This window comes from Nannobrachium achirus (genome assembly GCF_963921795.1).
Source record: "Nannobrachium achirus genome assembly, chromosome: 10".
NCBI lineage: Eukaryota > Metazoa > Chordata > Actinopteri > Myctophiformes > Myctophidae > Nannobrachium > Nannobrachium achirus.
In genome coordinates, this window is record NC_137819.1 from 55,153,949 (window position 1) to 55,181,307 (window position 27,359).

The following is a 27,359-nucleotide window of genomic DNA, read 5'->3' on the forward strand; positions in this document are numbered from 1 at the left end:
GATAATATTTGAAATTTATTTGGACATTTAAAAATATATTTAGTATCATTTTAAACTTGGAAGTACAAAGTTATTTTCAGTCAGTTCTAACCAAAATGGCTATTATCTCACTTTCCTTGCAACATAATCGCTAAAATGTGCTATAAATAGGCTATAATGTGCTGTGAGTGAAAATTAGGAATATAATAAGGTAGGGGTGCCACGGATGAAAACAATATATATATAGGTGTTTGGGAACCCCTGGTATAGAGAGGGTATTTGCCCATTTCTAAAGTGACAATTTAAACATTGGGAAAAATTCTAAAGTTACAATTTAATGACTCTTAAGACCCTTTTAATACCTGGCCAAATATTATTTACGAAAATGTACGAATATTGTGAAAATCTACAAGTTCACAATTCCTCGCAGTGCAAGGCATTGAGAGTTCGTAGGTCGCCTATTTTCTCAATGTTTATTAAAGTCTAACTAAATGTAATGCATACAAATCCAAATGATTGTTAGGGTGGGGGGGGAGTCCCATTTCAAATAAGGCTTTTTGGGGGGGTCACAGACTGAAAGGTTTGGGAACCCTTGCTATAGACCGATTGGTTCTCAAACATTTTCATGCAACTGCAAATGTGTGCCAGGTTGGAGACCAAGATTTATGTTCAAAATCTTAGGGTTAAAGTAGTTAAAAAGAAAATTGTATGAGTTAAAAAAAAAAGGATCTCAATGAACACCCCTCATAAATCAAAAACAAAGTTTATTAACTTTAACAGAAAAATAGGCTTACAGTGTATATATAAATGCATGTAAAATTCACATTCATTCACATGTTCTGCCTTAACCTGCAGGATATTGTTACGTATTTTGTAGAGATAAACAAGGCAAGTCATGACTCGAGTCATGTTGACAGTAAATCTTTACATTAACTCATAGAGCAAGCACAATCCCTTCCAGTAGTCACAGTAAAACACAATAGTGTTGAGATTTCAATGAAAAGGGTCAATTATGGCTCCTATGGTTATGTATAAGAGACTCCTGGACACCAATCTGAACTTTGTTAAATGACTGAAATCAAAAGATAGAATTCAACGGAACACAGAAGACGTTCAATCTGAAAGTTTTTTGGTTGCTGTTGCTAGAATGGAAAACTATTTCCTGTACAATTAAACCACAATGTTCCATACACTAAAATAAAATGTTTATTCCTAATAAAAGCCAAAGGGGACAGATACTGTATGCAAGATTTACATCTTGGGACATATCAACATAAAACTCAAAACACAGAAGCGTATTAAAACTACGAAGCGTATTGCTGCCATGTGAGGTGTGAGGAAAATAAATGTATTGATTGATAAAGACAGAAAAGAAAAACAATATAGACAGTATATAAAATTAAATAAAATCTATCTAGATTCATATCAGCCAGTGTCCCATAGATTACGCTTTATTTTAAATTACAACACCCCTACTAATACGTCCCCTCAGCGGTGGATTTTCTGGCAAGTAATGAGGTATTCTGGATAAGCCTGTGTATCATTGAAGATAACAAACATTGTGGGAGTGGTAATGTTGTCTGTCACGCTGTCGTATCTCAGCGGAATGTCGTCACTCTCCTTCAGCGGGGCAGTCTTCATCGAATGGTCGCCTCTCGTGTAGTCGCCCGTTAACACTTTCCCCACAAAGATAAATTTGTATCCTTCTGCGTTTGGAGGAGAGTACTGCTCCTGGACAGAGAGCGCCGAGTTCACAGCAAAATAGACCCCTTGGCCATAAACGGTGGCTGTGGAAAGACAACGTTAAAAGATTAATTTAAAAAGAATATTCATTCCATTAATTCTTTTTGTTTTAAGATTTGTTTTTGAGCTTTTTCTGCCTTTATTTGATAGGATACAGTAGACTGACAGGAAATGGGGAGAGAGAGATGGGGAATGACATGTGGCAAAGGTCGTCCGGGTCGGGAATCGAACCAGCAACGCCAGCAGGCATCATAGCCTAGTATGAGGTATGCGCCTAGACCACTAGGCCAGCAGGCGCCCCCCATTCCATTAATTCTTGGAGAACACACAGAAGGAACAATTACAAGATAGAGTAGCCTATATAATAAAATGCATTTGTAACGAAAATGCAATTATCAAAAACAATTACTCAAAATGTAACAAAAAGGTTGAAATCAGAGGCGTAAAATTAGTTAGAATAGTCAAGTTTCAGTTCGTTCATTCAGGGTTTTGATCCAATACCCAATTAAATAAAGGCTTGGACATTTTAATGCCCAGAAAAAATTACTTTAAATAACTTTCTGACCCAGTGGGTGTGTTTATGACATCAAACCCAACGTGTTTTTTAAACAACACAACAATGGATAACAGTGCCGGATGGTACAGTATACAGATACACTGCATGGAGATACATTACTACATGATCTGAAATTAAATGAAGTACAATTCAAACAAGACATTAATTTAATGACTTCTAAAACATGGCAAATGTGCACGTCATCTGCCATAAAAAACAACATCATACCATTCTTTCCACAGAAGCTTCTGTTGAATCCATGAATGCATATCTCCTTCACGCTGGACTCGCTCGTGCCATGGTAGAGAGTCCGCTCGATCTCTGGTTCTGTAGCACTTTGCGTTATGCTGGCTTTCTTCAGCTGGTACTGTTTATACAACAGTCGGTTCATGAGCTTTTCCACCTTCACACCAAACACATCATTTGTATTACAATCACGCATACATTTCTTTTTAAACATGTTTAAATGTAAATAAATGCACAGGAGGTAAATATTTTCACCTTTATGATTCTTATTTTGCTGTGGTATTTCTGTATGCTCTCGTAGAATTCCTTCACTACGTTTTGGAATTCATCCGAATCCTCGTCTACTCTGGCTACTTCTGGCATGCTCGACAGCAAAGAGTAATCCTCTTCTGTTAAAAGCAAAGCATGCATATTTTACACAAACACTCATGCATAATTACACACACACACACACACACACACACACACACACACACACACACACACACACACACACACACACACACACACACACACACACACACACACACACACACACACACACACACACACACACACACACACACACACACACACACACACACACACACACACACACACACACACACCTTGCAGGTGCATTCACACCATGCTCAACACAATTTTATGAAGCAAAATGTTATATTTAAATTAATATGAATTAATGTAAAGATGCAACATGAGTGATATTTCACATCTAAGACAAGTGTAGACCCAGGTTTCCCGAATGTGGCACACTCAGTACATGTCCCCATAGCTCCACTTTATTGGCATGGCAGTGTATTTAAACCGGTCAAACATTTGACTGTTTCCGGATTAAATATCCTGCCACACCAATCAAGCAAAGCTATGACCTATGAGAAAATAAACCTGAGGGAAATGGGGATGTCGCCTCTTGTCTGTCTCTGGTCAGAACACGTTGTGCTTGATTGTTTTACAATGCTTAACAGGCACACATAATTGCTGATGATACTGCCTCTAGGTCAGGGGTCTTCAACATTTTCAGGCCAAGGACCCCTTAGCTCTGAGCGAGATGAAGCTACTAGTCTGCTCTTCTTTTCCCTCTACAGTCTATACCAAACCTCTGAGCCAAAAAAGATAGCCAATCTACAAACTCACAAGGCCTCGCAGCGCGAGGCATTGTGAGCTTGTAGATCTGCTATGTTTTGGCTAATGTTCCACTAAGAATAGGGATGCTAGGGTTCAAGTGATCAAAAATGATCACACAAAGATTTGGCAGACCCCCTGTAGTAACTCTGAGGACCCCCTAGGTGTCCCGGACCCCCTGTTGAAGACCTCTGCTCTAGGTTGAATAGTGACACAGCTTGCCTTACATGATGAAACAAACGTGATTATGATATTATCATGCCAGGGGGCGAATGTACCAATGTTTCTTTACCTGACTCATTTGTCAAGTCCACCAAACTGAGCATTTTCCTGGCCATCTTCACAGTTTTCCCGGAGACCACATTGTATTCTTCCATCTTCTCAAAATTGATAATGTGGGGCTGATTGTTTAGCAAGAGATTGATCTTCTTCTGTTTCATCTTCCATGCGGTCTCAATGAACACTGTGGTGTCGGGAGCGTAAGGCGTTGCTGCTTCCGCATCATGCCTAACCCACTGCAGGGTCTTCAGGATCTCTGCATCGGAAGTGGCGCTGGACATCTTCTTCAGGACTAGCTTTAGGTCCGGCAGCGCGCTGGACACAAAATCCTTGAAACCACTTATGATCACCATGTTGCCTTGAGTTTTAATCTCTACTGCATGCTTCCGCTTGACAACATCCAAACACCTCTTGTGGAACTCTGACATGTTCTTCAGCCCCTTTTGCTCGAGTTTCTCCTCGACCTGTCTCAGGGTAATCTTCTTCGCAAGAGCTATGTCAGTTCGGATCAGATCGGAAGTATAGCTGGCAAACACAGAGATCTGGGATGTGTTGATTGCCTTGATCTCTTCCTGCATAGACGCATAGACATCCTTGACTTGCTTGGGGCTCTCCTTAGCAGGAACAGCAGGACCTTGGTGTTTGGCCGTCTTCATGGATAGCTCCAGTACCTTCTGCAGCTCTTCTTCCTCCTCAGCCTGAGAACTTGGAGTTGTGTAATCCATGGAATACTGGATGGCTAGAGACATCTGGGCCTCTTCTTCCAAGTTAGCAGGAGGACGACCCCGCGCTTCATCCTGTAATCCAGGATTTCCAGCAGTGGCCCCCTCCATTTCTGTAAAATCACTGGGAGCATTAATAATCAGTTCATCGTCGTCGTGGACAGTAGGTTCCCCTGCTGTGTACAGATCCTCGTCTTCCATGTCATCGGTTTTGTCTGAAGTGGATGGAGCCACGTCCATTTTTTCGTCGATGACCGAGACAATTCTCTTGGCCTCCTCTATTAGGCCTATAAGAAGAAAACACAAATTGTTTGCAAAAGTCAGAGGTTATGTGCAGGAAATATTATGGACATACACATGTTATTATTTATTAGTAACCATTTCTTTCAGCTCCCATAACATTCAGGAGCTTGATTAGGAGAGCAGGAATAACATAACGAGGAAGAGAAAGTGGATCGTACGTTTAGAGAAATATCTGCCATATTCAAGATTTTGGAATCAAAGTAATGGGATGAAAAAATGAATAACAAAAGTAGCAACATTTTTTAACTAAATATATACTATAATCACAGTAAACATAATTATTGTTTCAGTAAAAGCACAGTTTAGTTAATCACTTGAGAAAATCAAATCAAGTTCGAAGTGAGCAGTTCATTTCCTTAATCTATACACTGACAATGACCGATTTAGAATGGTGTGTGTGTGTGTGTGTGTGTGTGTGTGTGTGTGTGTGTGTGTGTGTGTGTCAACAGTGCCACTTGGTCACCAGAGGTAATGCAGCTCATGATACAAAGTTACAGACATACATAGTAACATACAGACAATACAGTCACTCTTAGGAGACGGTGTGAACACCGCTCAAACATGATGGGTTATTCAATTGGCATAACCTAAGAATACTAAGAAGCTTGGTGGTTATTTAAACCTAAGAATACTACCTGGATCAGAAGCTTGGTGGTTATTTAAACCTAAGAATACTACCTGGATCAGAAGCTTGGTGGTTATTTAAACCTAAGAATACTACCTGGATCAGAAGCTTGGTGGTTATTTAAATTCTCACCAGTTTGAGTTAACACTTCCATGTCTTGTGAACCATCCAGAGACACTTTCTGGAAGCTTTGCTGGGACATCATTTTCCATGCAGCATCAAAGATGTCCTGAAAAGGAAATAATATATTATATATATTTTTTAATTATTACTAGTAGGAGCCCTTCCATAGTGTAATGGTTAGTCAACCATATGAAACCTAGTGTCAGAGGAGCAGACCAAGTATAGAGCCATGGGGACTCCGGTCAACTAAGGGCGGATTCACACTGCAATCAGATTCATTAGAACTGTTTCTGAAAACAGTTGCCTGGTCCCCGCTGACCAGCATTCACATTGGCCAAAATTCTCCTGTGCCTGGACTCCCTGGAGTACACTTCATTCAACTGTAACTAGCCCTTACCCGTTCAAAGATATGAGCTCCGAAATGATGTGCAGTGTGTAGGTTATGGGATGTGCACTGTGCACGAAGTATATGAGGGATGAAAAGTAATTTTAACTGGTGCTTGCATGATGTAGGAGCATCAATGTAAGAAACCCGTTTCGTTTAATGGCTACAGAGATACTGTTCATTCGCAAAATTATAGTATAGATGGTATTCATGTGCCTCCCGGGGGCGCTTGTTGACCATGGGGCTTTGGGAGATATAAAATGTCATGTCACAGAAGAAGAGTATCTTGTCAGAATTTAGAGCGAATATAAAGTTTTACAGTGTTCCTGACGTTATCTTGAGTTGTAAGTAACAATAACAGAACAACAATACACAACCAAAGCAGTTTGTGCTGACTGTCTTTGAAACATCACAACGTAACGCCGTCTGTAATCATTGCACCATAGTAACGTCACTGGCACATCCTTGGGATCTTAATAGTGACGTCGCGGATCAATCCTTGTTATTTTCATCCCAGCAGAAGCGATACCACTTCCTTGTTCATGGAACGGTAGCTTCACATTGCAGCGCACCGTTCTTGAGGACGCATCAAGCAGACTCGAGACTACCTCCGGAGGTGGTCTCAAGGCTGCCGTTTCTGAGGAAAACCGCAGGCTTCACACTGTCAAAACATCTGCCAAGCAGTCTCGAGAACGCACCAGAGACCGCAGTGTGAATCTGCCCTAAGTGTAGGGTTTACTTTATTAAAGTAGGAACCTATATTGCAGGTCAACAACAGTTTTATTTTCCGTCTCCACCACCACCAATAAAACAGAAAAGTCACTGCTCTCATAAAGCTTTGAGGTATTATTCCATGTGTTGGTGAACTATAAAGATTCTTGATCCTTATTGTTAAATATTGTACAATAATAAGAATGTATTTCATTCTGGTTCCTCAGACAGGAACCAGACAGCTTTTTTTTAAATGTTATCCTTTTGATAATTGTGTGATAAAAATATGTAATTGTACATGTTTATTATCAATAAAACATTATATTATAAACATTATATTATAAACCAAAAAAATTTGTGTGTTGAACGGGAGGAGTAGGACGGAAGGGGGTCCAACCTATGTTCCCCAGGTTCTATGTTCCCCAGGTTCTATGTTCCCCACTTCCCACCCAAAAAGGTTCTATGTTCCCCAGGTTCCATGTTCCCCACCCACCCTCCCCACAAAAAGGTTCTATGTTCCCCGCTCAACCAAAAAAAGGATCTACTGTATGTTTGGGACATGTAATGGTGGGACATCTGGGCACTAAGAACATGTGGGCAATCCTAATTTAGGTGCCCAGTTGCCCAGGTACCCAGATGTCTCCACCCCCAAGTGCCCACTCGTCCAAATGCCCACATGTCCCTATTGCCCAGATGACCAGGTGCCCACTCGTCCAGATGCCCAGTCATAACAAAAGTATGGTGTCCAGATGTCCCTAGTGCCCCCTGTCCCACTAGTATTCGTAATTTCTCCCCATTATTGTGTGTTTCGAGTTGTTATTAATAATTAGAAATGAATGTTTCCCATGCATTTTTGGATGAGTGGGGTACATAGAACCTTTTTTTGTGGGGGTAAGTGGGGAACATAGAACCTGGGGAAGATAGGACCTTTTTTGGGTAAGTGGGGAAGATAGAACCTTTTCTGAGGGGGTAAATGGGGAACATAGAACCTGGGGAACATAGAACCAGGGGAACATAGGTACGGTCCCGGACGGAAGCGCTACGTCCTCCCGGTGTGGGCTCCTCACTGGCAGATGAGCCAGTAGGGTACAATAGCAGTGGCAATACAGAACTGTGTGGGGAGGATTAACTGACATATAACAACTAAAGAGAAAAAAGGGGTAAAGATAATTGGCTACTAAATTTAGAAAGCAAGCTAAAGTACAATCTGTCCTACAATTGTGATACCTCATTGGGAGTCCGTTTCCAGTAGACCCTGTCCATGCTGATGTACACTTGGAACTTGGTGGTTATCTCCTGCAGGATGATGGGCCCCTCGTCCTCTAGCAGGAAGCGGGACACGCCAGGCGCCATGGATGTGATGGTCCTGGTGCAGATGGAGGACACCACACTTTGCAGCACCTCAGTCGCCATTTGGCAAGCCATGGCATTGCCATGGATCTAAATTTAAAAAAAAAAAGAAAAAAGAAAAGTTTAATATATGCAAACATTTTTAATTCAAGAAGCTCACAACGCACGGCATCACCTCCAGATGCAGCACAATGTTTCTTGTTCAATTTCTTATGGTATCAGAAAATAACAAATATAAGCTTTATCTAAAAGAAATGTCTAAAGCTACGAAAGCTAATAAATCATCTATGACAGTACAACTTTTTGGATTTCTTACACAAAACACAGCTTTTTTTTTTGTTTTTCTGGCAATGAGCCACCACATACCTTTAAACCACAAACGTCCTCTGCCTCTAATGGGACTATTGATACTTGGTCCATGTCAGCCATCAATTGATGGTGATGCAGTTGGATGTACTTGAGCCTACCCGGCTCCATGGTGATGACCGTCTCCCTCTCAATAGGTGTACTGAGGAACGTCACGATCTTTTCCTGCATGTCGCTCTCCATTTCTTTCAGAGTCATCACTTCAATCACGCCTGTGCTTTCTGACACCCTGGCAGAGCAGAAGCTAAGCGACTGAAGGAATCCAGACAACTCCTCGGAGTACAACATGCACTCATATTCCTTATCCACCGGTATGCTGAAGCTGCAAAACTGGGATTTCAACAAGCTACATGCCTGGTTGACGTGATTTATGGACAGTGATGTTACAGCAACGACATTGGCTACTACACTGTAAATACTGGGTAGCCCCCGTTCCTTCATTTTCTCCAGTAGCAGCCGTCTGACCGCTTTATCAGTCAGAAGCTGGGCCATCTGTGTGTCAACGGGAAACTGTGTCTGAGCAATACTGCCTAGAAACTCCAAGATGGCGTTCTTTAGCTGCCCCATGGTCAGTTCATCAGGCCCTGCGATGTACACACCATCATCTCTGACTTTAATGTCAAAGTTTGGGTAAGCTTGTACAATGTCCTGTGGAAGCGGGCTGATCCGAAATAGGGCAAGTTTTAATGGATCAGGGATAGCAACGTGACTTGTAAGTGGTTCTCTGTCCTTGGTAAGGTCCTCCATGACCTCCTCTGCTACTTCTGCTGCTGTGTGGGCAACTTCAGCTAAGGCTATTTGTTGGGAGGACTGGCTGCCGGCACCGACCGGTGCCGGAGAACTCAAATTATGTCGGGCACTATCCATGCTAATATCCAAGGGTTGATTTCCAGAGTTCAATGATGACAAGCTTTCCGTAGGCTGAAGATGGGCAAAATACGGCCTCATATTTAGCTCAGCGTTCTCGAGTTTGTGTGGCCGATTAAGGATATCAACCACAGCTATTGAAAGGAAACAAAACATACACATATTTGGTTCATTTGAAGAATGGAAAATATCTGCAAAACACAACAGCAAGAGAAAGGAATAGCATGTGGTGTAAAGATTATCACAGAGACTAGGGCTGCACAATTGATCTTAAATTAACAAACATTTAATCGTGAAACTTGACAATTAAAAGGGTATTTAAGGTGTACTGTATGTGTGTGTGCGTGTGTGTGTATAGCTCTATATTCTGATCGTAATCATATTTGCTACAGAGTCACAGGATAAACAAGTGAACTTGAACCAAACTAAAATTAATGAGCAGACAAAATTGGAACACTACTACTACAACTGAAATGGATTGGATGAAATTGGTGACCCACCTGAAAATATATTTTCTGTTTATGGAAACAAACTCTATATAATTACTGAACAGACACCGATTACTAGCAGAATATAGAGCTTTAACACTTAAAAAATACTTATTCAAAATCAAAGACCCAATAAGAAATCACCCTTTTCCACCATAAATCATCATTATTAATAATTGTAATCACAATATTCTGACATTTTAAATGTTATACTTTCAGTAAGTCAGACCACTCAAGAGGGCAATGTGCAAAACTTACAATCAAACTCGACAAAAGAGACCCTGGCAGTGCTTGGTGATGTCACGTTGACCTCCTTCACTTTGTGGTTTCCAGCTCCTGTGCTCTCCAGGTAAGATGCAAGCGTGACCGTAGAGATGCCAGGTGGCAGGTTCTCCACCGAGATGGTGTCTGTTTGCTCAATTTGTTCGAGGGTTATCTTGGAACCATCAAGGGGCTTTTTGGAGATCTTGGCACTAAGCTGCTGGAAATCTGTACATTAAAAAAAAAAGGCATGGAAAGTTATTTATTTGGCAAATTTCATTCGCAAAGGCAATTCCAGGTGCTTTACATGCCATAAAAAGGCATTTAACACAGTAACTGCTGTACCCAACTAAAGTTGGGTTTTCAAATCCAACTGTTGATTGCAAAACCCGATGGATTCAACGTTTCCTATTGTAAACCGTAGCATGCATTCTGCGGCACTGATGCAAAAACTCAAATTCCTTTAAACACTAAGGAGATGTAGTCAATACCAGTCATCTGGAAATGAAAACCTCTGTTTCTCCAGATCGCGTTGTTGTTTAAATCAAGCCCTTCTCTACGGACCATAACAAAAGCACGGGTGGCCGCTGTTATAATTCTTCTTTACGGGGTGAAAGAAAAGACAAATCATCGTCTGCTCCCAGAAGTAATCTGATTACATTTGGACAGAAAATAAGGCAAAAACACTGAAAACCCCCCGGCAGAATCTACTGAATTGATTAATGATATACTACCTGGCAGTAGATGGTTAAAGACACACATTTTAATTAAACACAGAAATACAGATTACATCCTGGTGTACAACATATATTTTTGCCTAGACTATTGCTTTGGTAGTATAAACCTCCATCCTGCCGTAATTATGACCTCAGGGATTGTGTGCCGCACCTTTAGTTGTTTTTAGACACAACCTTTGAGAAATAGTGTAAAATTATTAAGAGGGATTTAGTAGGGGGGTGTGCGGATTTTCGGTTAACCTACTAAACGGGGCTGCCCCTACTAAACGTTATTCTATTACATATATTTTAATTCCTATCACTCTGATCAGCATAGTGAGTGAATCAAACCTACGCAAGCTACAGTCAGACACGATCCGTTTTTTTTTAAAAGGGCAAACTTTGGATTACTTTGTTAAGTTTGTTTGATGGGAAAACCATTGGGAAGGAAATAAATACATCACATCCAATATAAACACCTGGATGTGAATCGCCCATGTTACCTCGCACTGCCCACAGCCTCTGCGATCCGGTATATTTAAAGAAATAATCCAGCGAGTGGAGAACATGGAGAACACAGGCTTATGTTTTCAATCACAATTTGTTGGCTAAAGATCCATACTAAATCATGTTATGGTTTAAACGTTAAGGGGAGATGTCAGTCAGTAGTGTGCTTAGTTCAAACCTGCTCGACTTGCACTCGAGTGACAGCATAATTGCTTTGACCTACTTTTACACAGTGCACTGCATGCTGTACTTACTTATTTGGGTTTTGTAAGATTCTAATAGTATAAACATTTTAAATTACTTTCATATTTATTCATTTTTTTATGAAATTTGCCATGGCTATTTTGTGTTCATTTTAATTAATACATTTTCAACTATCCGAAGAAACGTTTTCAGAAATGTTGCTAACACGGAGCGCCCGCAGGCCTAACGGTCCAGGCGCAAACCACATAGGCTCTGATGCCTGGCAGCATGTTGCGGGTTCGAATCCCGATCCCGACGGCCTTTGCTGCGTGTCACTCCCCATCTCTCTCCCCATTTCCTGTCGGTCTACTGTCCTATCAATAAAGGCATAAAAGCCAAAAATAAAATCTTTATCTGACCTTGAGAGAGCGGCTGTGTGAAGTGGACAAGGACAAGCCCTCTCTCCAGCAGGGCCTCCAGGCTGTAGCCGTCCATCTCCATGCCCAGCAGGTTCTCAACATAGAGCTCCACCAGCTCCAGGTTGGTGTTGGCGTTGACCCCGCGGAGCAGCAGCCTCCATGGATCCTTCAGGGGAGGCCTCCTCACCGTCAGCTCAGTGTTGTGTAGAGCATGGTGCCCTTTAGACAACACACACGCTGCAACTGTGGATTAGATCGGTTTAGACGACAACATGGAATTTATGCCAATACCTTCAGATTTGATGATCGCACAATGTCCCCACAATCATAAATGATATACAATAGGGCAGTGGTTTTCAACCCTGGACCACTGGTTGAAAACTGAGGGATGGGGGTAGGAGAGGCTGGGGTTTGTGTCACATACATTCATCACAGGAAGTGGTATATATAAAATCTATATACAGTATGCGATTATGGTGTCCTTAGGAGATGCCTTGTTGCCCGCAGCTTGTGATTGGCTGAACCGGAGGTAGGTAGCGCTCCGCTGTGTCCACTTGAGGAGATGCCGAAAGTCGGGGGGGGGCGAAGATTTACGAGTCTGTCCCTATCGAGTCTGTCCCTATCGTGACATATCGAGTCTGTCCCTATCGTGACATAACTCAGACGGCACTGAGTCGGCTCAAGCGGACTCCACAAAGCTCGACACGGCAACTACCTCTCTCGCGTGGCTCAATTCCACTTGAGACGGCGCGCCTCCGTTGATTCCACCGAAAACAAGCGCTCCTTTACAATGCATTTCCTACAGATACAATATAATAGCAAACAGTATAGTGGCACGTTATGGTTATAGATGTAATGTAGAGACAGTAAATTGAGGACAGAGAGATGGGAGACACTTGGGTTACAAAGAGCATATGGTCAGTGTACTAACTAACTGGCTGGCTGACTGTGCAATCAATATTTTATTATTTAACAAACATTCAGTTCTTACCTTCTGCCTCCTCAAACACTAGTAAGGCACGGTCACCCTCCTTCTCCACGGAGGCAAGCGGGCCTCCCCCTGAGCGGCGTTTATTCTCAAAGTACAGCGACAGCAGTTCCTCGTCGACCCCGTCGGGAAGTCCCAGCACCTCCACAGACCTCCCCTCTTGGTTTTCAACAGGCATTCTAGTAACAGAAGCATGTTGTTCTTTAAGAGTTAGCCGCTTAGTATACTGTCACAATTTAGACATTAAACCGATTTAGAATGGTGTGTGTGTGTGTGTGTGTGTGTGTGTGTGTGTGTAGACACTAGCTATCCTACAGTATACAGTATGTAGTCTACTAGTACAGTGTGCTGTGAGTGAGTGAGTGAGTGAGTGAGTGACAAAGGTGCTCATTGGTCAAAAACCCGGCTCTGTGACTCCAAGAATATATTAGCACCATCTGAGACGGTCAGGAAATTCAGTTGTCATAGCAACACAGCAGTAAGGATTAAATAAAGATACAAAAGAAAGGGGTAGAACAAGTGCAGGGAAGTAGCAGGGTAAAATGAGCATTACGTACAACCAATTATGTAGATCCCAACTGACCAGTGTGGATGTACAGTAGCCTATTGTAATATGTAGTAAGTATGTAGTGATAGGTAGGCTATATAAATAAATATAGGTTCAGGTTATAGTGAACAATCTATCACCACCAGTAATACGTGCATATAATTAATAGGTATTCTGTATCAACAGTATACTTTACCAATATGTTCAGTTCAGTCTGTATACAATATACTGAGCATATGGGATACGTTAGCTCTGGTCCATAGCGTTAGAAGGAGTTGAACTCTTTCTAACGCTATGGACCAGAGCTAGGGTATGTCACATCACACTAACCAGAATAGAAAGGCTTGCAAACATCCAAATACTAGCTATTCTTTTACATGTACATATTAAAAGGAAAGTGAAACCTAAAGCGTTCATAATGTCGACACTCCTTCGGTCCTTCCTTCCAAGTTCAGATGAGTAAGGCTGGGGGAACGAGCCGAGGCTTCAAGTGCGTATTTATGTCATCACGGATACAAGCAAACGTGGCAAGCATATTTTTTCTCTCCAGTAGTTTAGGTTTACTTGCCTTCGGGTAGATGTATGAAGTATTATGTCAAGTCATAGCACTTATGTCGTAGTATTTTAACAGTGTTGTACTTTGTACTTCCTTGTTGGTGCTCCTCTGCAGCTGTTGTTGGTGGTGAACACTCCGGAAATTAAATGCGAAGCGCGAGTCCCTCCTCTTCCGGTCAACTGTAGACTATTTTAATTATTTATTTATTTATTTTCCCCTTTTATATTAAATGATATGTTTCATAAATCATAATGGATACGGTAATTTAGCAAATCATTGTCTTTTGTTATAAAACTTACACTTTTGCCTGCCTGCCTGTGACTTCAAAATAAGAGCATAACAAATAAGCATGCAGATGCAAATACTAAATGAAGCTCTATGGTGTGGTGTGCTGTTGATGGATGCACACCACACACACACACACACACACACACACACACACACACACACACACAGGTCATTGGATGGGTGGATGTACTGTAGTAGGCTATGGGATAGAACTATTTGGGAGGAGTTGCCATGGTGACCTAGGTGACAGAAGGGAAGAAAATGCCTTATGACCTTATGTATATCCTAATCCTACAAAGATATAGGCCTATGACCTTCCCCAACACACAGGCTGAGTGGTGACATCTCACCTCAGTCCCAGAAATCTTGGGCCTGAACTATCTTTGGGTGTCCACTCATCAAATGCATACAAAGTATACCCCTGAGTTACTTCATATTATGAACAAGTCAATCTTCCAAAGCCAGATCTGAGAGCTATCATTAAGGTTAAAGGTAAAATAACTCTGTAATTTACAAATACATATGCATTGCAACTCAATCAGTCAAGCCACATTTTAAATGAGGCATTTAATGATCACTTTTATTGACCACTAGGGGACAGTGTCCTCTTAGGAAAAACTTTTATTCTGCTGAGGAATTCTGCCTCCTGTGCAAAATCAGCAGGTCAGTGGCAACTGGCAACAGACCAATGACAATATGTTCCTCTTCAACTCTTATGCATGTCTAACATACAGTATACATACAATAGAAGGCAACAGAATTCTCATCCAAAACAGCAAAAAAAAACGAACTTATTTTAACAGACAATAGCAGTTGCGAACTTGCGAAGCTGTGGTTGTGAATTATCATTCAACTGCAAGCTATTCCAGCATGGAGAAAGACAAGGTCATATGTATGTCATGCACATGTTAATATTTAAATGCATATCATTAACAGCAATATCATGGTGTTTTTATTACAATGGTATTATAATCTCAAACTCACACTTTTTTTTAAATTATGAGAGCATCTTGATTTCTGTGAGAACAACAGCATTAATTATAATTATAACAATATAAAGGCAAAAAATACCTCAGTCTATTTTCTATAAAATAGGATGATCAAAGGCACTTCAGGCCTATTTCAGCATTACAAATGTATCTCTTTGGTAAGGCACGTTTGACTTTATATGGATCTATTTATTTAAAATTATAATAAGTTACCTGCAACTTAATATCATTTCAAATAAACATACGTTACAGTCTGAATTGAATGTCAGTGTAGAAAGTTGGACCAACAAAAACACGATGGTAATGAGGTTGTTATAGCATCACTGTAGCTTTGAAACACATCCCATTGTTGCTCCAAAAGCTCTTAAACCATGTTCCTTCTTCCTTCAGTTTTCATATCCCCACCCACTTTTTTACTTTCTCTCTCCTTGTATGAATTCAGGAACGACTGGGTTTCTATCCTATCAGAAGATACACCAGAAGACACGAATGGCTTCCTTGAAAAACTAACAAACAAAAACAGTGTTTTGCTTTGGAAAATGGTCGGCAGTAATGTCAACTCAAGTATATTACCATGACTCATAGTCATTGTGCAAAACTTGAAATACCAGCTGCCTTTAAGAACACAGAACACAGTCTGTCATGCTGGGTATAAGTCCAGGTAGGTTACAGCATGAGGTGACAGTCCTTCTTCTCCACGTCCAAGATGGAGCAGAGCAAGGAAAGTCCCTCCAACATGTAGGCCTGTCCATGATGCCACCACCTATCTATAGTGGCCGAGGCCCTCAACATTGCAGGGGACGACGGTGGCGTTCCCGCTACTCCAGCGACAGTTCAGACAGTTCAGATATCGTTGTTGTCGGGGGAAAATCTTGTATGTCCAAAAACCGTTCGTTTTGCATTTATCATTTTAAAAATGATTTAAACTAGTGAAAACAGCCGATCTACAAGCACACAACGTCTCGCGGTGCGAGGCGTTGTGTGCTTGTAGATCTGCTGTTTTCACTACATTTGTGCGACGGCCTTGTATGATTTGCGAAAGAACGTACACATTTGGAGATACGAGATTTCCACCCGACAACGACGATATACTAGTGTTGTTGCTGCTCTTATACCACCATTTTACATTACTACATTACTGGGGTTGGTGGGGGTCAGACAGTAGCCCCCTGCGGACCGCAAATGGCCCGCGGGCCGCCTATTGGGTAACCCTGCTCTAGCTGCTCTATCCTGATATCATCTCAGATATACAGCATGCCAGTGTGAAGAAGGCAGAGGATGGAGATGAGATGACTGTCAATAATGTGAATTACAGCATAAGCCTGGCAGATTCAGGTTTGTTAGTTTCATTTCCTTATGTTGTGTAGGGCTGTCACTATTATGACATTTTACATGACGATTAATTGTCAGTCAAATAATTGTGATAAACTATTTAATTGTGTTTTTGTCGTTGACACTTACATTCCTGTTTGGCTTGTAGGCTTTGAAGTTGCACATGGCAGTTATGACACATAACCTAAATATACAAAGAAATGAAGGACATGTTTGACAACTTTACACTTTAAAAAGAACATTGATAGTGGAAATAGCCGATCTACAAGCTCGCAACGTGTCGCACCGCAAAGCTTTGTGAGCTTGTAGATCTGCTATTTCCACTATCTTTTAAATGTTATATATATATTTTTTACATAAATGTTTATGACGATTATCACAAAATAATTGCGATTATGTCAAATAATTGCAATTAGACGACTATGTAATAATTGTGACAGCCCTAATGTTGTGTTCAAAGCTCTGTCTGCAGAATAAAAACTAAACTGCATCTTTGGAAACCAGAAGGACAACAGAGCTGTCATCATCATTCACTCAAGGTCTGCATTGTCCGGACAGCGCTTGTAAAGCAGCATCACCTCCCTTTGAACATTTGGATCTTGTGTTTGTCCGCCAGCAGCAGGGTGACGTTGTATTCATAGTCTCCATCATGAACTCCTGTGTGTCGGAACGCTCCTCCCAAATGGTTCACCTCCCAGTAGTGATGCCAGTTTCCATACCGATCCGCACCAAAACCAAACACTCTCACCTGTGGTGTACGGACACAAACACACTGTCACATAACAGAGCTGGGCGATCAATATCACGATTGTTTCAAACTTTTGCCTCGATTGAGATTAAATGTATCATTTATTTTTGTAATAATAGGAGCATCGCGATGTGACTTGTTGTGAGTTTGTAGATCGGCTAATCATGCTATTTTTACACGCCACTATTGTACAAAGAGGTATAATATAGGGCTTGAGTTGAGTGGCTAATCAATTTAGTTGATTATAAAAAATATTTTATAAGATTTATATAAGAGCTGAAAACAACTATCAAAAAATAAATAAACTCCTCTTCTCGATAGTCTGTTAGCCTACATTTCCCCATTAGGGCGTCTTACTGGTACTTACTTACTTTGTAGCACTTCATTGATTTATTGGCTTCCCTATTTACATGACCATTTTCATTGCTGTTTGTTGACTCATGTCATTTACTCTGATCTTGCATTTTCAAGTCACTCTGGATAAAAACATCTGCTATAGAGCATTGCATTGGTTTACTGGTCCCACTAAAAAATCTCCTGTTCATTTCCTCATAGACTTATAATTAAGAAAGAAAATATTTATAACAATTATGTTAAGCCTAGAACCAATCCATCCACGATGACAGTGAATCAAGAACATGAAATCTGTGTTTCTATGAAAAGAACATTTTGAAAATCGCTAAACAAAGGGTATTTATTAAATGTAGACTAGTATATCAAATAATTAAAATATTAAAATATGTTTTCATATAGGATCAAAGGTTTTATGGTCATAATTCATTGCCCTCCTGGATGGCTTGGTTCTAGGCTTAACATCATTTGTATAAATATTTTTGCAAAAGTCTATGGGGAAAATGAATGGGCGATTTTTTTGTGGGGCAAGTACACCACTTCCGCTGTGATGCTCTAATATAGACTCTATATGGTGAAATTCACTACAGCTATTAGCTTACCTCGTCACAAATGTGAATGGCAAGCAGTAAACTGAGGAAGCCGGTAGAAGGATATCGCCCGTGACCGTCGAGCCAATTCTCATAGACATATTTAAAAAAGGTTGGACTATAGATCAACACCTGCAAAGGAGACAGAATCACACTTCATGGTGGACCACTGCAGATGCTGTAGCCTGGAGCAATATATCGTCGTTGTCGGCTGGAAACCTTGTACTGTATGTCCAAAACCGGTTGTTTTGTATTCATCATTTTAAAAATTAAACTAGTCAAAATAGCCGATCTACAAGCACACAACGCCTCGCACACAACGCCTCGCACCGCGAGCGTTGTGTGCTTGTAGATCTGCTGTTTTCCCTAGTTTTGTGTGACAGTCTTGTATGATGAAGCAGGGCTTTACTTTACTTTACTTTTGCCCGACAGTGACAATATATTTGTAATGTTTACAGTCATGATGTCTCTATCGTACCAGCTGCGGACTGTTTATTTTATGTGGTCCGATTTAAAAAACACCGGTTGAAGTTCAACACATAAGTGCCTGACTAGCTGACTCAGACAAACACTGAGAATAATCACAAGATTATCTGATGATGAATAAACTTAAATAAAATGGCATGAAAACTAGTAAATTAAAACAAATAAGTAAGGCCTTCATTCATTGAACTCACCTTGTCCTTGTTTGCTTTTATCCAGGACTTTACAGGTACATATGTGCTGCAATAGAAGAAACATAATAATCAACTCATATGAACATTATCAAGGTGCAAGAAAAGCAAGCATAATTCAATTTCCTGGATACATCTATCTGCTCACAGTGTGTCGTGACTTGTGATGTGATGCACTGTGAGCTTGTTGATCTACAATTTTCATTTTTGAAAACTTTTTATGCTCATAATGGTATGCACTAAATAGGGATGCCAGCTTGAAAGTGGTCAAGTCTGTCTGTGGGTTTATTCATATTTGCCCATTGAAAAGTATGACCAGAGCTTGAGACTAAATAATAAGACTGGAATGATAATGTGACCATTTTGCTCTATTATATATAACCTTTCTGTAAAATGTGTATAATAATCAACATCTGTAAATGCAAACGTCCCATCGTGCGGCAGTTCCGGCTTCGCAGACGAGAGTGATCTACAAGCTCACAGCGGTTGCATCTGTGACACGACATGAGCTTGTATGTCTGCTTTTCACCGGAAGTGTCCCACACATAAACAGGTGGATATGTATATGGGCAGTATGTATGTGCAATTCTGCCCACTAGAGGGTACTGTAAGTCACAAAACAAAAATGGGCTGAAACCACTGAAACACAGAGAGAAAGGTCAATGTGGCAGAGCTATGCTAACCTCTAGATTGCCTTGTTTTGAATTCCCTTAGATTAAAATTAATAACATTGTAGCAATGTGTTGTACTATCACATTATATAAATAAAGATGAAACTAAATATAAATGTTATGTTTTTGTCACTTCTCTGACATTTCTTAGAGGTAAATTGAAAAGGTGTAATGCCGTGTAATGCACTCACTGTTTAATGGAGCCTGTAGTTAAAGCACTGATGATCCATTGAAGGTCCAGGGTCTTGAAAGGGATTAGCACCAAATGAGTGGTGTTGTCCAAGTCTACAGAACTTTCAGGGTACATCACATGGTGAGTGGTTCTGGACCCAACATCTTCTTCAAAAAACTACTTGGATGAGAAAGTTGAGGAAAACATCCACAAACCACGAGACCTATGGAAGCTATTTAAAACCCAGCTAGGCTGTGGTGCTAAACTCAGATCCATAGCCAGCAACATATCCATCCAAACTCCCATAACCCTCCTCACGGATAGTCTTGATGTAGCCAAAAATCTCAACATCTACTTCACCTCCATGGCCAAAAATCTGGTCAATAAACTGCCCGCTCCATCTGGGCTGTTTGGTGTTAGGCACATCTCGAAATTCTACAGGAACCTTGGGGTATGCAAAGACAACTTTAAACTTGCCACGGTGTCAACTGATGAAGTGTTTAAAAAACTGCGCACCCTACCTCAATTCAAGGCCGCTGGCCATGATAAAATTGCCCCCAAATTTCTCATAGACTCAGCTGCCACCATTGCCCCAATCATTACCCATATTATTAATCTATCTATCAAGCAGGGTTATGTCCCCCAGGACTTCAAATTAGCCAAGGTAACCCCCCTGCACAAAAAAGGCAGTAAACTTGACCCTGGCAACTACAGGCCAATCTCAATCCTTAGTTCCATCTCTAAGGTAATGGAAAAAATCGTCTATGAACAGGTGGCTAGATATCTTGAAGAGAATAAACTGATCTACGAGTTCCAGTCTGGCTTCAGAGAGTCCCATTCCACAGATACATGCCTCATCTATTTGAATGATTACATCAAACGTGAAATTCACGATGGCAAATATTGTGGCATGGTCATGCTGGACCTCCAGAAGGCATTTGACACCGTCGATCATTCTATTCTGATCGAAAAACTCAAAGCTATTGGTCTTGATAGCACAGCAGTGAGATGGATGCACTCTTACTTGGTGGGGAGGGAACAGATGGTGGAAGTCAACGGAACCCTGTCCCCCCCCCTCCCAGTAAACTGTGGAGTACCTCAAGGGAGTATACTAGGACCACTGTTGTTCTTAATATACGTAAACGACATGTCATCTGCTTGTGACTGCAATCTGTTTCTGTTCGCGGATGACTCGGCTCTCCTAGTCTCAGGCAGAGACATTTTGCAGGTTGAAAAGGCCCTTAACTGTGAACTTAACAAGATCTGCACCTGGCTCAATGACAACAGACTCTCAATTCACCTAGGCAAAACTGAATGTATCCTCTTTGGATCTAGTCAGAAACTTAGCCTAGTTGAGAACTTCACAATTAAAGTAGGTGACACTGTGATAGAAAGAAAAAACCACATCTGCTACCTGGGTTGCATCCTGGAGGCTAACCTATCCAGTGAAAAAATGACCACCAAGGTAATCAATAAAGTCAATCAACGAATTCGCTTCTTGCAAAGAGTTGCCCCACTGATCAATATTAAATCCCGAAAGACACTAGGAGGTGCTCTTATTGGGCCCCTCATTGATTACGGAGTCCTTGTCTGGTATCGCGACGCCCCAGCTGCCTTAAAGCTAAAGCTCCAAACAGCCCAAAACAAACTAATTAGGGTTGTGCTTGGTCTCCCTCCTCTGACCCACCTTACCGAGCATCACCACGAAAGCGTGGGGTGGCTCAAAGTAGCTGACAGAGTACAGCATCTTGCAATGGGCCTGGTGTACAAGATACACTACACCTCCAAGATTCCCATGTACCTGACAAACTACTTCTTAAAGGTCAAGGATGTTCACGATCATAACACCAGAGGCAGCTCCACTAATCATCATCAGCGTAGATTTAACACTAAACAAGGCGCTAACTTGTTCTCCTGCTATACCATCAACATGTGGAACGCCCTTCCACAAGCCCTAAAGGAGAGCAAATCCCTAGCCTCCTTCAAAATTGGTATGAAAAGTCACCTTCAGACAGCAGCTACCCGTGACTTGTAAATAGACTAAGCCCCCATGCTCCCCCCCCCCTTTTTCTCTGTATTCTGCCTTTTGTATTTGATGTTATGCTTTTGAAACTGATATTATCCTAGATAAAGTACTATGTTCTATCCGTCTGTCTTTCAATGTTATATGAGATACTTAAAGTGTGGTTCCTGTGGAAATAAGCCTCGGCTTTCTAGGATCTCCTTTTAGTTGACCTTGTACCAGTGATTTGTACTGTCATGAAACTGTACTTTTTTCTATTGCAAACTTCTAATAAATTCTTCAATCAATCAATCAAAAAGCCAGAGGTGGGAGCCTGGTTCATTCTGCAAACAAATGAACACAGCCTTGCTTTTTAGTAGATAATGGAAATGAGCCACTGAAGCCAGTTCTAGTATATCTAGTAGTATATTTTCATTACATTTGTCTTTATACAAAAACATGAAAGTCCCTTTTTGAAATCCAATTTCAAACAGTCAACGATGTGACATGCCTATCCTTTATGTCTGTCGAGTTTATCATCCATCTTAATGAAGTCATTTGCAAGAGCTTATCACATCACACACAGGACTCAATTGATTGATGTTCAACTTCAATAATCCAATGCAGTGGAATCTAATGAGACCCTCTCACATCTAAGCCAATTGTTTTTCATATCATCAGCTTCAAACCCCAACTTGTTGTCAGGTCTTATGAACTATATTATGAGCACATTTTACACTGTATGCTCTAATGCAGGGGTCTTCAACACTAACAGGGGGTCCGGGACCCTAGGGGGTCCTCAGAGTTAATACAGGGGGTCCTCCGAATCTTTGTTTGACAGATGTTTTTTTTTTTTCAATTTTTTTATATTAACCACTTGAACCCTAGTGTCCATATTCGGAGAACTCTAGCCAAAAATAGCAGATCTACAAGCTCACAACGCCTCGCAGCGTAAGGCGTTGTGAGCTTGTAGATCAAAGAGCTTCGGTGTAGAGGAGAAAAAGAGCAGACTAAGTACAGAGTGAAAGGTCAAGTTTATTAAGTATTGACGGTTGAAGTGGTTAAATATCTAAAAACATAAATTGACATGAGTCCAAAATACACAATGTTTGTGCTGTCAAACGATGAAACTATATAGAATCTATGAAAAGGTTGTGGGGGTCCCTGCTTCATCTCTCTCTCAACTAAGGGGTCCTTGGCCTGAAAATGTTGAAGACCTCTGCTCTAATGTTGCCAGGATGACATGCTTTAGCTGGCATCATAATAAAAACATATATCCACACACACTCTTGTACTGCAGTGAAGTATTGTATTGTTATAGTGAAACAATAACTCTTGTCAAATTGTAATTGAATCAGTAGGCAGTGGCGCTGCCATCACTGTGAGGGCTGGCAGAGAAGATAAAGTGCAATAATGTTGCTTCATACCAAACAACATGTTACAGTTAAATAAATGAATCAAAAACATTTAGGTTGCTACTACTGTGCCAGACTTTCTAGGTCAGATTACATGTCATGTCAGCCACATCATGTATCACTCTGTTTCTCAGCACTACTAGGGTCTATGCAGTTCATCATACAGGTACATGAAGGCACTTTTCTAAAAAGACGGATCCTGTATAGGAGAATATTGTATGAAAATTGATTTTATGTCCCACTCACAATAAAGTATTCATTCTCAGGTTTGGTAAATATAGTTTAAAGTTATTTTATAAGGGCATCTGGGGGGGGGGGGGGGCATCACCCAGATAACAGAGGCACCCGGGGTGCAGTGCGCTCCAACGATCAAACATCATATAATCAAAATCTCTTCTCTTTTAAGATCTTATATAAAAGGATATTGTGCCCATGGCAGAGTAGGCCATTCAGATTTGGTCATACCTCTACATTCAAACAATAATATTTAGCAATAAATCACCTTATTATAAGATCACTGGAGTCGATGAGGTCACCATACTGTGATCCCTTGAGGTTCCCTGAGTTCCCCACCACGGCGCAGGTCCTGCAGCGCTCAGGGCTGCCATTCATGAAGAGCATCTCATCAGGAATGACTTGGAACAACTCCTCCACCACTTCTGTGTAGTTGGCCGGATGCCTCTCTGCCTGCAACCACTGGTGACACAGCAGAGAGCAGACAGAGATTAGGTTCAGACTCAAGGGTCAACTTTAACCACAAGTGATTGAACAAGGGCAGTGAAGCTACAGTAGAACTATAAGCTCACAGCATACTGTACATCACATTTCTCAAATAACTTCAGGGGAAGCTTAAACACATGGGCAGTTTCTCTTGGCCAACTGGTTACTGGTGACAGTACAGTGAATAAGAATTACAACCAATGAAAGCACAAAGGGCTAGTTGCCACATTGTGCACTGTCTGTATTTATGTACCAGAGAGAAAACACCAGGTAAGAACACATTCATAGGGAACATTTATGGATATAGTTTGATTTTACCATGGCTACTGCATGCTCAGATTGGATGAGCACACTATACAAGGACACATAAAGTACATGCATGTGTGTTACGTCCCAGCCTAAGAAAGGGTGTGATAAACATGCAGCACAGGGCAGGCTACATCTGCATGAACATGTATCTACAAAGCTATTCTGTGATGTCAGGTTTATATTAAGGTGAAAACTATGAAAACTTCAGCTATGCCCCTCAGGACCCGATTTAATTGTGTTTTTTTGTCATTGACAATTATATTTCTGTTTGGCTTGTAGGCTTTGAAGTTGCACATGGCAAATATGACACATAACCTAAATATACAAAGAAATTGACAACTTTATACTTAAAAAAGTACATTGATAATGGAATTAGCCGATCTACAGTACAAGCTCACAGCGCGCCACATCATGGCGCGTTGTGAGCTTGTAGATCTGCTATTTCCACTATTTTTAAAAATGTTTGAAAATATATGAACATTTTTCAACATGGAAACAATTATGACGATTTTGACAAAGTAATTGCAATCATGTCAAATAATTGGCAGGCCTAGTCGGGACCTTGCCACCTTGTCGGACACAAGAACACAATGACCCCGCCTTATGGCACCAGAGTCCAAACCATCTGGTCAACTAGTGTTAAACTGTGACACTCTCATCATCAGCCTCCTGCTGAGAAACATTTTGTGAAACGAGTAAGTGACAGGAGGCAACCTTGCAGTATGTTCTTTCTTCCTTATGCCTCTGGTCTAAATGAACATGGTGTGAGGCGAATGTCATAATGATTGAAGCCATTGTACTTCTCTCTGAATAGGTAGTGTATCTGTATAACGTACAACACTGCTGTGTTGGTGGAAAGACAACATACAATGCTTTGGAACCGCAAGAAAGTGTGTTTCGACTTGATAGTAGAGCAAATAATCAATTCCATTCGTACAAGATGTTCATTAATTAAAATGAGATAAAAAAAACAATAGCTGCATTGTATGTGTGTGGTGAAATCACATCTTCTTCATTACACGTTATTAAACTGCCGGTTAAATTGACAGCCTTCAATTTTATTCGGGAAGAACTATTTATATAATAGAGACAGCAAAGAGTGAGTTTAGGAAAATGAAGGTGTATGGATGGCATTGGCGCTTAACAAAATAAAGAGGAATTATATTATGACCCATGTGGCTGTGAGAAGCTATGCGCTAAAGCAACAAATGTGTGTCTATAATGTTTGTCTTAAATCATTGCATTGACAATAGCATTAATACTAACAAAGGTCCATCACTGGATTCAAATCACCCTTTATGGTGAAAACAGATAACTCCAGTGTTACAGCAGTTTGACACTTCTGAATTTTATCCATGTCATTATTTGCATATACATTTTTCCTCTTCTCACAGAAATGAAGCGTATGTGTGTGTGTGTGTGTGTGTGTGTGTGTGTGTGTGTGTGTGTGTGTGTGTGTGTGTGTGTGTGTGTGTGTGTGTGTGTGTGTGTGTGTGCGCGCGCACATGTGCTGTACTTGGGATGCCCAAAAAAGAGGAAAAAAGACTGGCAAAGTATATTGTGTTGTCTCTGCTATAATTGGCAGCCGCCAGTCCACCACAAATGGCAGAGCCATACTGAGTGACATGCTTATTGTATCATGAAGACAAATGCCTTAACTTGTGTGTGTGTGTGTGTGTGTGTGCGTGTGCGTGCGTGCGTGCGTGCGTGTGCGCGTGTGTGTATTTTCTCTTGTACTTTCCCAAATTATTGTACCAACGGCATCGGTTCCCTGAATCTCACCTGCCACCACTTGAAGGTTTCATCAGACAGCATGCTGTTTCCCCTGGTCATGAGAGGCTGAATGGAAAGGTTGAACCGCTCCGTGAACCAGGGCTCATCCTCCAGCTCCGTCATACACTGCCGGCAGGCACATGCACCTTTGGAGAAAGAATTGTCCGACAGGCGAAAAGCGTACTTGAAGAAATAGAGCGAGGGATCTCGGAAGGTGTAGCTGAATAGGAGCATTGTGAAAGTTACGACGCAGAACAACAGCACTAAAGTCCTGATTTTTCGTTTGGGTAGAGGCATGGTGTGGAACGTCAGTCAGTTTTTTTTGGGAACGTTGGGAGCTCAACGGACCAGAACAGGCTCATTGGTGAACTGAGAATCCAAAGTTTTGAGAGGGAGGTGGAGGAAAAGCAAAACAAGCCATTCCTCTCTGTAAAAGTAGGTCAAATACTACTAAACCGACTCGAAGAGTTGCATCAGCATCCTCCATTGATACACATCCTCGTCACGAAGATGAGCACACAGCCTTTCACTTAAAGGAGTTCTTGGTAATATCCATAGACCGTGGGAGTCTTGTCTGTCGATGTCGGGTTCTCATCTAAGCCAGAGGCAGGTAATTCCACTGGGGCAGACAGCTCAGCGTGGTTCTGTCAGCTTGTGGGATCCTGGTTAACGAACGCTGCTGTTCTGATGTTGACTCTGTGGGGTTAGTGACCGACATGTCTTCCATCCTTTGAATAATCATCAACCTACAAGGCAAACAGACAGTTTTTTGTGAGCGCACATACTGTGAAAATTGAGAATAACAACAGCCTACTAAAATGTAAAAGGTTTCAGCTTGAATCGACGACACTGATGACATTTGGTGCTAATACTAATATTCTTTCCGTGTTATTCCAGTCAAATTAATGTATAATATCATTTAAAATATGACTGAACATTGCTGTAGAAATGCCTTTAAAAAAGAATAGACATAAAAGAATGTCAAACATGAGTGATTTATTGACAAATAAATGTTCTGATGTTTCTGAAAGTTCTGCCTGGGCCTTGTGGAACAAGTAGGCTCTCTGAGTGACTCTGATTTGGACAGGGAGGATGCTGGCATTCACAGCCTCAAAAAGCCCAGACCACCTGATAATGAGCCTGCCTTTTGAACTGTTAGACAACACAACAACGCAAGAGAGCAGGGACGTGCTGGGCCCCTGATTCAGCCTGGGAAAAAGAGTTGGAGAGGCCCTCATTGCACGCTATAGAGAGAGATCTCTCTCTATAGCGCTGCTGCT

At 41.2% G+C, this 27,359-nt stretch overlaps 2 protein-coding genes across 2 annotated transcripts; both read right to left on the reverse strand.

Annotated features, from left to right (window-relative positions):
- Positions 1 to 723: 723 nt before the first annotated feature.
- parp10 (poly(ADP-ribose) polymerase family member 10) lies at positions 724 to 27,073 on the reverse strand. Its single transcript, XM_080734454.1, has 12 exons — positions 26,089 to 27,073; positions 23,780 to 23,973; positions 12,946 to 13,121; positions 11,955 to 12,197; positions 10,127 to 10,357; positions 8,514 to 9,514; positions 8,025 to 8,237; positions 5,711 to 5,807; positions 3,942 to 4,937; positions 2,780 to 2,913; positions 2,507 to 2,681; positions 724 to 1,766 (listed from the first exon to the last, which is right to left on the reverse strand). The coding sequence occupies exons 1-12, from the start codon at positions 26,374 to 26,376 to the stop codon at positions 1,468 to 1,470; spliced, it is 4,047 nt and encodes a 1,348-aa protein (XP_080590580.1). The 5' UTR covers positions 26,377 to 27,073; the 3' UTR covers positions 724 to 1,467.
- On the reverse strand, positions 14,940 to 21,134 carry LOC308292174 (CMP-N-acetylneuraminate-beta-galactosamide-alpha-2,3-sialyltransferase 1-like). The gene is made up of 4 exons (XM_080734455.1): positions 19,880 to 21,134; positions 19,021 to 19,066; positions 18,356 to 18,475; positions 14,940 to 17,402 (listed from the first exon to the last, which is right to left on the reverse strand). The coding sequence occupies exons 1-4, from the start codon at positions 19,993 to 19,995 to the stop codon at positions 17,229 to 17,231; spliced, it is 456 nt and encodes a 151-aa protein (XP_080590581.1). The 5' UTR covers positions 19,996 to 21,134; the 3' UTR covers positions 14,940 to 17,228.
- Positions 27,074 to 27,359: the final 286 nt, after the last annotated feature.